Source organism: Arachis ipaensis, chromosome B06, assembly GCF_000816755.2.
Source record: "Arachis ipaensis cultivar K30076 chromosome B06, Araip1.1, whole genome shotgun sequence".
Classification (NCBI taxonomy): domain Eukaryota; kingdom Viridiplantae; phylum Streptophyta; class Magnoliopsida; order Fabales; family Fabaceae; genus Arachis; species Arachis ipaensis.
In genome coordinates, this window is record NC_029790.2 from 4526552 (window position 1) to 4538444 (window position 11893).

General features: G+C 37.6%; 1 protein-coding gene across 1 annotated transcript; it reads left to right on the forward strand.

Moving 5' to 3' along the window:
* Window positions 891-5548, forward strand: LOC107645467 (probable galactinol--sucrose galactosyltransferase 2). Its single transcript, XM_021105393.1, is given in 14 exon segments — window positions 891-1098; window positions 1774-2015; window positions 2315-2405; window positions 2490-2538; window positions 2639-2730; window positions 2823-2936; window positions 3031-3156; window positions 3251-3803; window positions 3877-3944; window positions 4059-4229; window positions 4295-4512; window positions 4601-4689; window positions 4779-4965; window positions 4968-5548. Coding segments are annotated over 14 exon segments (2364 nt in total). The 5' UTR covers window positions 891-907; the 3' UTR covers window positions 5141-5548.

An 11893-nucleotide genomic window follows, 5' to 3' on the forward strand; every position in this document is an offset into this window, starting at 1 on the left:
ATCTTAATTATTTTATTTATTAACAATTTAACATTGGATACTGAGTACAAAATTTATATCTTAACGAAAACACAACGATGAAGTTTTCCATAATTCAGTTCGAAGAAAACACTCCAGACGTCACAATCACACGTACCCAGGTGTACTCTCCAGGCTTCTCCACGTGTACTCTGCATGCTTTGTTAACTTTCTTTTAAAATACCACGCGTCACAATCTGGATAACACTATAAACCAGAACTTGTTCGATCTTTAACACTAAAGTTGGTATAAAACTCCAAGATCTTCAAACTCCTCCCTACCTGTCTCACTCACAAGACTCAATTCACAGTAGTAATCTCTCTGTGTGAGGTTATTTTGTTGCTGCAATCTCATTTTTCATCTTTTACATAAATTTTGATTCGCTGATTCGAACTTTTTAAGTTTTTTTGGGTGAGTTCGAATTTTTTAAGTTTTATTGGATGAGTTCTACACTTGGAATTTTTTTTATTGATAATCATTAAATCCAAGTTTATTGTTATATTTTAAGTTGGTTATACTTTCATAAAAATTCGTAAAATATTATATGTAATTAAAAAATTATTTTTGCATAAATTTCATTTTCACATCATTTATATTCTAAATATGACGAAGATGAAGATGGTAAAGGCTATATCAGTAAAATCACTAACTTGAATTTTTCCTTCCACGTTGCAATGACTCTAACTTTTCAACCTTTACCATCCCTTGTCACCACCATAAACAACCATCATTAGGTCTTATATTTATTGAATACTAATTAATACTAATAATAATATCATAGTATAGTAATGTATAGTTTATAAATATTGAATTTAATTATTTTGTAATATATATTAATTTGTGTGTTATTATGATGGTGGTAATGGATCAGCGGCGAAGTGTTTAAAGATGACGGTGATAGCTGAGATTAGTGTTAACGATGGCAACTTAGTTGTTCATGGAAAGACTATACTGAGAGGAGTGCCAAACAACATTCAACTTGTCCCGAGTTCTGACAATAGCCTTGGCACCAGTGTATTTGTTGGTGCCACTGCTTCCAATAATAAAAGCCTGCATGTCTTTCCCATGGGTGTTCTAGAGTATGTTCTTCCAACTGAGTTTTCTTACTATCTTGAGATCATTTATATCTAACTTATAGTCCTAATTAGTTTTGTTTTATGTGATCTATTACTAACTACACCAATCATATCAATATGATTGGCAATAGTACATGATGTTAATGGAGTGACTTATCATAATGTTATGAACTAATATTGTGCACTTATCTCCAAGACTATTTTAGTGGGTGGGGCAATTCTGAGACTATTTGGAGCTTAACTCTATTTTTATATATTTTTAGAAAATAAAATTATTTTATTGTGGATAACTATGATTTAAAAAGACCAAGAATTAGATCATTTTACTGACCGAAAAAGACAACAACTATATAATAGAATGCGTGTAAAATGTTCACATCATATTAGACTTACGTGTATTAAATTAATAGTTAATAATTAAATTAGTTAGTTACAGCTAGTAGTATATAAGTATGTACTCTTCTTCTACTCTTAATTTTTCATTTTAATTGAATCATTCTTTTTCATTACTAAAGTTTGAACTAATACATCACGTGATGAGTAATGAGTATTAACTTGTAATTAGGGGCATGAACAAGCTAAGTAATATTTCTTTGTGCTATTTAGGTAGCGGTTTTGTGATGACTAACATGAATCTGATGTTGGTAATTTTTATCGAAAAATTGGTTTTATGTGCAGCGAATTACGGTTCATGTGTTGTTTCCGGTTCAAGTTATGGTGGATGACCCAGAGGATGGGAAAATGTGGAAGGGATGTCCCTCTTGAGACGCAATTTATGCTCATTGAGAGCAATGGCAGTGAGATTGACGAAGACAATTCTGCAACAATCTACACTGTTATGCTTCCTCTCCTTGAAGGCCAATTCCGTGCCGTCCTGCAAGGCAACGACAATAACGAGCTGGAGATCTGTTTGGAGAGTGGTGAGTACTATTTGGTTTATATTACATGAAACCCTGCTACCACAATTCCATAGCTTAGCTTAGCTTAGCTTATAGCTATGGAGGTCATGGTTGAATTCAGTTCAATCCCCCCTCAGCCAAGTGTTGAAGGTCATGGGGAGGACAACCTGTGCTTATTACTTCTAAGATTTGCGCTGGATAAACCACTCAATCACACTATCCAATGGAGTTTATAGCTTTGGAGAATATATGTATTGGATGGCATCCGAAAGAAACCGAAACGACCCTTTTTCTTTTGGTATGTGATTTTGGTTTTGCAGGAGACAATGATGTTGTTACCAGGCAAGGCATTAACCTTGTCTACATCCATGCTGGAACCAACCCGTTCGAAGTTATCAATCAGGCTGTGAAGTAAGTGCCACCCTTTCTCAAACCTTTGAATTTTGATAACAATGGTTCTACTAATTCTCTTTTTGTTCTACTTTCTCATTCAAGGGCGGTGGAAAAACACATGCAAACTTTCTCTCATCGCGAGAAGAAAAGGGTAAGATCATTTTCCATGTACTATTATGTTGAGATATGATTATCACAAGTTAATAATATCTAAGGGATATTGTAATTTTGTTTTTGTTGGTTTTATGCAGTTGCCATCTTTTGTTGACTGGTTTGGCTGGTGTACATGGGATGCTTTCTATACTGATGTTAATGCCGAGGGTGTTGAAGAAGGCCTGAAAAGGTAGTTAGTGAGAGCATTTTGTATCATATATTGGTTTGTTTCTGATGTTTGAATATTAATTGAACATTGAAATCTATTCAATGTAATTGCAGTCTATCAGAAGGAGGTACACCGCCACGGTTCCTCATCATAGATGACGGTTGGCAACAGATTGAAAGTAATAAACCAAACGAAGCTGATGATTGCGTCGTACAAGAAGGAGCACAGTAATATTTCTGTTTGATGTAATTAGTTATATTGTTTTTGTTACAGCTTACATCACATGCAATTGAGATCTTGGAAATTATTGAACCATTGCAGGTTTGCTACTAGGTTGACTGGTATTAAAGAAAATGCCAAATTCCAAAAGAGGAATGAACAGAACAATGAACAAGTCTCAGGCCTGAAGCATGTTGTAGATGAAGCAAAGAAAAATCACAACGTGAAGTATGTCTTAGCATCATTAAATTCTATGAAGAAATTTTGAGGCAACAAACTCTTATGAATTACTACTTTGTTCTACTTTTTCATTTTGGGACAGAAATGTTTATGTATGGCATGCTCTAGCTGGTTATTGGGGTGGAGTGAAGCCATCAGCAGCAGGGATGGAGCACTATGAAACTGCATTGGTCTATCCAGTACAGTCTCCCGGCATACTCGGGAACCAACCCGACATTGTCATGGACAGCTTAGCTGTCCATGGCCTTGGTCTAGTGCACCCAAAGAAGGTCTTCGATTTCTACAATGAGCTCCATGCTTACTTGGCGTCATGTGGAGTAGATGGAGTAAAGGTTGATGTTCAGAACATCATTGAGACCCTTGGTGCTGGACACGGCGGCAGAGTCTTGCTCACACGCAGCTATCTTCATGCACTCGAGGCTTCAATTGCTCAAAACTTTCCTGATAATGGATGCATTGCTTGTATGTGTCACAACACTGATAGCCTCTATAGTTCTAAGCAGACTGCTGTTGTGAGAGCGTCGGATGATTTTTACCCGCGTGATCCGGCCTCTCATACCATCCATGTTTCATCTGTAGCATACAACACACTTTTCCTTGGAGAATTCATGCAGCCAGACTGGGACATGTTTCATGTAAGTTAAAGTGAATAGTTCAATGATAACTTTCAAATTTTATGATTGTCTCCTTGTTTCTTTGCAATTCCAGAGTTTACATCCAGCAGCCGAGTATCACGCCGCAGCTCGTGCAATTGGTGGATGTCCAATCTATGTTAGGTAAACAATAGGAGAAAATTCAGTTGTTTTCACGTGAAGTTGTTAGTTGAGAACGGATAGATAACATACCTAGAAATGAAATGACCAGATTTCATTTATGATGGTTCTTTGCAGTGACAAGCCAGGCAACCACAACTTTGATCTTCTTAAGAAGCTGGTTCTCCCTGATGGTTCAGTTCTCCGTGCTCAGTTACCCGGAAGGCCCACCCTCGATTGCCTCTTCGCCGATCCGGCAAGAGATGGGACTAGGTTTTTTGACTTCACTAGAGCTGCATTCATATATATGTTCTTTAAATTCAATGTTATTTGGACATAATTTGCTGAATATTTAAATGAATTGCTAATTCCAGCTTACTCAAAATATGGAACTTGAACAAATACTCTGGAGTAGTGGGTGCATTTAACTGCCAAGGTGCTGGATGGTGTAAGGTAGAGAAGAGAATCCGCATCCATGATGCATCTCCTGGAACTCTCTCCAGCTTTGTTAGTGCCTCTGATGTCGATCTCATAGCTCAAGTCGCCGGTGCTGGTTGGCGTGGCGATGTTATTGCCTATGCTTACAGATCAGGTACTAGTTTCACTTCATTAATCAAATCAGATACCATCACTCTAAATACCTCGAGGGCCAAGGCACAAACACCTTGCTGTGTTTTCAGGTGACATAACTCGGCTACCAAATGGTGCTTCAGTTCCGGTGACGTTGAATGTTCTGGAGTATGAGCTGTTCCATTTCTGTCCTGTGGAGGTAAAGCCTCTGAAACATTAATCCAATGATGTACCAAATTGATTTCTTTGGTCTAAAACTTTGCTGATCATTGTATTATCATTGGACAGGAAATTACCTCGAGTATCTCGTTTGCAGCAATAGGACTTCTGGACATGTTCAACACTGGAGGAGCTGTGGAGCAAGTTGAAATCCATAAAGTTTCTGAGAACAACAACATGGAACTATATGGTGGTGAGGCTTCATCTGAAGTGACCAATGATCCGAGTTCTAACCGATCACCAGCAGCAGCAACTATTAAGTGAGGGGAAGTGGGAGATTTGGTGTATACTGCTCCCAACGGCCATTAAAGTGCACCGTCGGCGGAGCCAAAACCGAGTTCAAGTATGACTTGGATACTGGGCTGACAACATTCTCTATCCCAGTTCCTGACGAGGAGATGTATAGATGGTCAATACAGATTCAAGTTTGAGTCACTAAACTTTGAATTTGTGCTAGTTGAATTTGTGCTAGTTGCATGAGGTGGTGAATTTAGGTTATGTTGTATTTTCATCAACTGATGTTATTCTCAGTTATATCCATCACAACAAGTACTTAGGTTATGTTGTAAGTTGTAATAATAGATGATGGATATAGTTGAGAATAACATCAGTTGATGAAGATATAACATAATCTAAATTCACCCCTCCATGCAACTAACACAAATTCTAAGTCATAGGAACTGGGATAGAGAATGTTGTCAACCCAGTATCCAAGTCATACTTAAAATCGGTATTGGACATCTCATCAGGAATCAAGGGGAATATATAGATCCCCTCAAGAATGTAACATGTTTGTTTCTTTCTTTCTAGAATAAAAACGTTCTCATCTGTTTCCAATGTTCTTTTGCATGGTCTACATCTGTATGTTTTGTTTTTGTTGTCAACACTACTGTGAGATTAGTGTCCAGAGAGAGAATGTGATTGAAGATATTTTCTGTAATTTAAAGCTCCTTTGCAGGTTATATTGAGACTTACCACACGTGATAGCTAGATATTTTGATTAATTAATTTTGTTCATTATAAATTTTTTTTTGTAATAGTCTAATAATTTATCTACAAATTAAACTCGACGTACCATATATCATTATCAAAATAATCTTTTCACATTTTATATTTTAAATCATCTTTCAATAATAATAATAATAATAATATTGTGCGTAAAAAATTATCCCATAAATCTAACAACATATGTGGTAAGAATTAAATATGGTTTTCTGTTATAAGTTAATTTGGACAATATTTAATTTAAAATTAATAATATTAATACGAGATTTATGGACCCTTTGTTTATTTTGTAATTTGTATAACTTAATTTTTAAGTTGGACGCTCATAGAATGAAAATCCTATAGCCCAAAATATAGTAACTAGCAACAACATATACTATTTTTAGAGGAAAAAAAAAAGAACTATCAGATGAAGCCCAGAGCAGAGCTAATAGAAAAGACACTAGCAAAAAGAAAAAAAAATCAACCCATATATATTTGCTTCAGATTCTTAATAAGACAAGGTTAGTTAGATACTTAAATTGTAGTTCAATGTATAAGCTGGGCTAACTAAATGCAGTTAGCTAAGCCAACCCTGACTCTAAAACCTTAAGCAAGACTGTAAGACAGATGCATGATTATGTGTTTATGTAGTACGTTGCACGGATATGTTAACACTTGATTACCAAAAAAATAAGACTCAATTTATTGATAGTTTTTCTTAGATCCACAACAACTAAATTTACTGAAAATATTTTTTTATGCACCTTAAAATTTTTATATCTATTAGAAGTATAGGTGAAGAAATTAAATAAGAAAAAAAAAAGCGTGTGACCTACAATTTGGTCATAGAATTGGTATTTAATAAGTGTGTGACACACAGAAAAGTTTTTTTCTTTTTTTAATTTGTATAGGTTTTTCTTTATACTTATCTTATGCTAAAATTTATTCTTTTGGGTCAATAAAAATTAGATTTTACATGAAACTATTTGTCATGCAAGATTAAGTTAATAGACAATAACATTAAAGAGTAAAGAAAAAGAAAAAATCTGAGCAAAATTAAATTTTTTATGAGAACCAACAATGACAATGTTATATAAGTAACTTGAAATTGGTAGTTTGGACTTGAAGGATTGGCCCAAGTATTATGAGAGGTGGTCTCCGACTTGTTGGCGTTCGGGAGTCGCTGTCCGAACTGTGTGTTTGAAGGAATGGGAGGTGGTACCTGCAAAGACACTCCAATACCTAAGTCAGCAAGGGATTAAGCAGGTTTTAAGAGTATTGGAACTTAGAGATACCTGAGGGGTGTCAGTGTATTTATAGTGGTGATCCAATAACCACCGTTGGAGTGGTTCCACTTTTCAGGGTGGATAACCGTCCCTTTATCTTATGGTAGTTGAGATATGGCTCCTGGAAGTAGGTTGAGAGATTTTAAGGACAGTTACTTATTTGAATAAGTGTTATCTGCCAGCTATCCTTCGAGCCCGACTTCTTTGGGATGGAGCCTGTGTTGAATCCGACCTCTTCTGAGGAGGTTGGTGGGTAGCGAAAACCAATCTTTGGGTTAGACCTTTTTGCCTTACTTGGACCTGGCCCTAGCGTTGGGTCGGGGATTGACAAGAATCATGGTGAACACCACTGGATCATCGTGTCCGGGAACAATGCCCAGCCCATCTTCTTTGGTGAAAGAGATGGTTGGGAGGTTGGGCGATTCGCTTCCGACTTGGTAGACTTCCTTTAGGTGTCTCTTGCGAGATGACTTTGTGAGGCCTCCTCCAGCAAACCCTCCTGAGATCATGTGTATGCCTTTTCGGGGTCTGTGCTAGTGGATCTCTTCGGTCCTCTTCATCTCGCTTCCTCTTGCCATGATGGTCCGACCTTTTCATGAGATATCTGTCAAGCCGACCTTCCCTGGCCAGCTTTTCTATCACATTCTTCAGGTCGTAACAATCATTTTTTGAGTGACCATATAGCTTGTGGTACTCACAGTACTCGCTACGGCTTCCCCCTTTCTTGTTCTTGATGGGTCCAGGGGGCGGTAGCCTTTCAGTGTGACAAATTTTCCTGTAGACGTCAACTAGGGAAACTCGTAGGGGAGTATAAGAGTGATATCTCATAGGCCTTTCAGTCCCGACTTTTTCTTTTTTCTTGGACTCTTTCTCCTTCTCTTTTGATGAGTGAGAGTGCCCAGATCGCCAGCTTGGCTCTCGTAGCCTGGCGTTTTCTTCCATGTTGATGTACTTTTCAACTCTTTCTTGTACATCACTCAGGAAAGTCGGGTGCCTTTTGGAGATGGACTGGGAGAAAGGGCCTTCTCGAAGTCCACTTACTAGGCCCATGATCACTGCTTCTGTAGGTAGGTCTTGAATTTCTAGGCACGCCTTGTTGAACATTTCCATGTAATCCCTCAAAGGTTCTCCGACCTCCTGTTTTACTCCCAGGAGGCTCGGTGTGTGCTTTACTTTATCCTTCTGGATTGAAAATCGCATGAGAAACTTTCGCGAGAGGTCGTCGAAACTAGTACCCGGCCTGGGGGAGGGGGGAGGCTGTCGAACCACTTCATCGCTGCCTTTGTCAAGGTTGTTGGAAAGGTCTTACAGCGAGTAGCATCAAAAGCGTCGGCTAAGTACATCCGACTTTTGAAATTGCTCAGGTGATGCTTTGGATCAGTAGTCCCGTCATATAGGTCCATGTCGGGGCTTTTGAAGTTTCTTCAAACTTTCGCCCTCATTATGTCCTCACTGAATGGGTCTTCTCTCCCAACGGAGAGTCTTCTCGGTCACTACGAGAATTTCGACCTCGGAGATTGGATTCCAACCTCAAGAGCTTTTCTTCAAGCTCTTTTCGGTGCTCGGCCTCTCTTCTCAGGTTCCTCTCTGCCTCTCGTTGCCGCTCTAGTTCTTGTTCTAGCTGCTCCAGCCGTCCCTGGTGGCCGTGGAGTAATCCCATGAGGTCGGCAGCGAGGGGCTGCTCCCTTTTTTCTGGTCCGTACACCTCGGAGGGAATCCCCCTGGGGTCTTTTTCACCAGAAGGGCCTTGGTGGTGCTAGGCACCTGCTCCGTGCAGGGATACTATAGCCCTGTCGTTGTTGGCTACATCTAACTGCTCTTGCTCTGAATCAGATGCAGTGTGCCCATCCGAAGGCTGGTCGTCCGCCATTACTGGATGATCGTTCAGGTCCCCGGCAACGGTGCTAATGTTATGTAGGTAACCTGAAATTTGTGGTTTGGGCTTGAAGGATTGGCCCAAGTATTATGAGAAGGTGGTCTCCGATTTGTTGGCGTTCGGGAGTTGCCGTCTGAGCTGTGTATTTGAAAGAATGAGGGGTGGGACCTGCAAAGACACTCTGATGCCTAAGTCAGCAAGGGGTTAAGCAGGTTTTAAGAGTATTGGAACTTAGAGATATCTGAGGGGTGTCAGTGTATTTATAGTGGTGATCCAATAACCACTGTTGGAGTGGTTCCACTTTTCAGGGTGGATAACCGTCCCTTTATCTTAGGGTAGTTGAGATATGGCTCCTGGAAGTGAGTTGAGAGATTTTAGGGACAGTTACTTATTTGAATAAGTGTTATCTGCCAGCTATCCTTCGAGCTCGACTTCTTTGGGATGGAGCCTGTGCTGAATCCAACCTCTTCTGAGGAGGTCGGTGGGTAGCGAAGACCAATCTTTGGATTGGACCCTTTTAGCTTACTTGGACCTGGCCCCTAGCGTTGGGTTGGGGTATGAACAGATAACAAATAAAATATCAAGAATTTAATTACATATATAAAAAGAGGGTCGCTCTACTATACAGATGTAATTTTGTACAGATTTACGGATATACCATCTCCTTGTGTCTCCTGTCGACACGTGTTGTCTCCCTTGTGCGGCTGGAGCAGGCTTTCAGCGAGGTGTGGCCGTGTGGGCGCTCAAGGGTGGGCCGAGTGAGCCGAGGTGGTTTCATGAAATAGAACAGGGTTTGTGTGCGCCGGGTTCCGTTGGTGAGACATTTGCGTTTTGGGCTTAAGTGGACGCAAAAAAAAAAAAAAACAATGGATGAAAAAAAAGGCAACTTGGGTCTTCACCTCACGCCTCTCCTCTCAACAGAGAAAAACCTAGCTCCATCTACGAGGGTCGTCGCCTCCAGTCTGCTCGCTGTCGCTGCTGGTGGAGCTTGGGATCTGCGTGTGTTCGTCGTGGTAAAGCTCGCTTCCTAGTTCGCAAATCGCCAGTTGCTTCATTGCAGCGGTGGAGTCATTGTCCCCCGGCCCTTCACCCTGGTCAGTGGCGTTATCCCCGCCATTGCTTGTCATTTATGTTCAGTTATTCTCCGTAAATTATTAGCAAACGCATCTTCATGAGATCAAAATAATTTTTTCGCTTATGTCATTCTAGGTTTGCTAGAGTCGAAATACATAATAAGCATAGTATTTTTTTCCGAACATAATTGATTTCTTGTTCTTGGTTATGTCATTATTTATATGTGAATGAATAGTTGATGTAAGATTAGTTAAGAACTTAAGATAACCAATCTTTTTTCTGTTGAAGTCGTTAATTGTGGGATCAAACTGTAGGAGTAATTTTTTTTTGTAGGAAAAATATGAGTGAAAAGGCAAAGAATTGAAGGAATAAGCACTGTAATTGAAACATGGACAACTATAGAGAATTTAATTTTAACATGTGTATGATGATGCTGGGTTTTGAAAGGTCTTATTACTATGGGTACTGCTAGCATGGTAGGCATGATAATGAATATATAATTATTGAGATGGCACTTCCTGGTATTCCCATATAGGTTTTTGTCATCTTTTAGTATGTACTTTGATGGTTCACATGTTCTCCATGAAAATTGATTTAAGCTATTAGTTCCATGTGTTGTATTGTAAATTGCTTGGTTTATTCAGAAAGAAATGTTCTATGCTTGATTGCCTCTGAATATTAGAGTTGTTGTAAAGTTGAAGACTTGTTGCACTCTACTAAGCATGGGTAACTTCAAAGACAGTAGACACATGGACATGGTAATTCCAAAATTTTGTTTCATAGGGTCAGGCCATATATGTAAATTATAATGAAGCTTGTAAATGAGTTATAATTAGATATTAATTTGTTGTTGATATTATAATAGATATAAATTATAATAGACATAAATTTTTTTCTTTTTTAATTCCTGTGATTAAAATCTGGAAAGGATTTTTACTCTCGTGTTAACAATTGTGCTGAGAATTTTGTTGTACCTAATATGGTGTATAGGCTGTTAGTTTCTGTTTTTAAGTTAGTGAAAAAAAATAAAATTGGTGAATTTTGTTAAGGAAAGGAATACATTGGCCAATCTTCGTTTTCACTCAAAGAAAAAACAGGTGAATTAAGTTCAATCAGTTAAGTAGAAGACGAGATGGCAAAATAGTTGTTGCTGGTTTAGTTAAGTGAAAAAAATATTTTTTTTATTTCTTTGCGAAGGTGCCGATGAATTCACTAATGACATAATGAGTGTTAATATATTAATTATAAGTTGACCAGTGATATAGTGTATTTTTTAATTATAATAAATTTCTTTTTGTCACTTGCAACATTTTTCTTGATGAATTCTATGTTAAAACAGTTTCGATATACTATCTCATGCCAAGCTTTAATAACTAACTAATAACTTCATATTCTTTATATCTGTTTCGTAAATAGAACTCTTAATTTTTTTTTCCTCTTATTAACTGCTTTTAAAATTCTTTTCCAATGTATATCTCTAAGTATCCGTAAGAAAATCATCCTCCAGCTAGTACCCTGAAAAATACACAAAATTTAAATTACAAACAAAAATATTCAACTCTCGATACAATATTTACAGAATGTTATTTTTAAAATCGGTAAAAAATCAGTTCAACCAAATTGGAGAATTCCAAAATTACTAAAGACATGACCTGAAATAAGTCCTCTTTATTATTGGATGCTTCCTAAATTACCACTAAGCTGTATTATTTTTTATTATTGTATATGTTAATTATTATTTATACAGTTAAAATATACCATAGTTTTGTTAAAAATTATTTTTATTTCATACTCACTTGTATTTAAATTAATCATGCTTTTTTATTATTCATAGGACTGTTTATTATTTGGTTAATTAACCAAATTAATTTTATATGATAAAATTAGTTATTAACCGGTTAAAAAATTTAAAAGCTAGTTAAAAATTGATTTTTATAATTTGGTTTTGACTTTTGATTAAC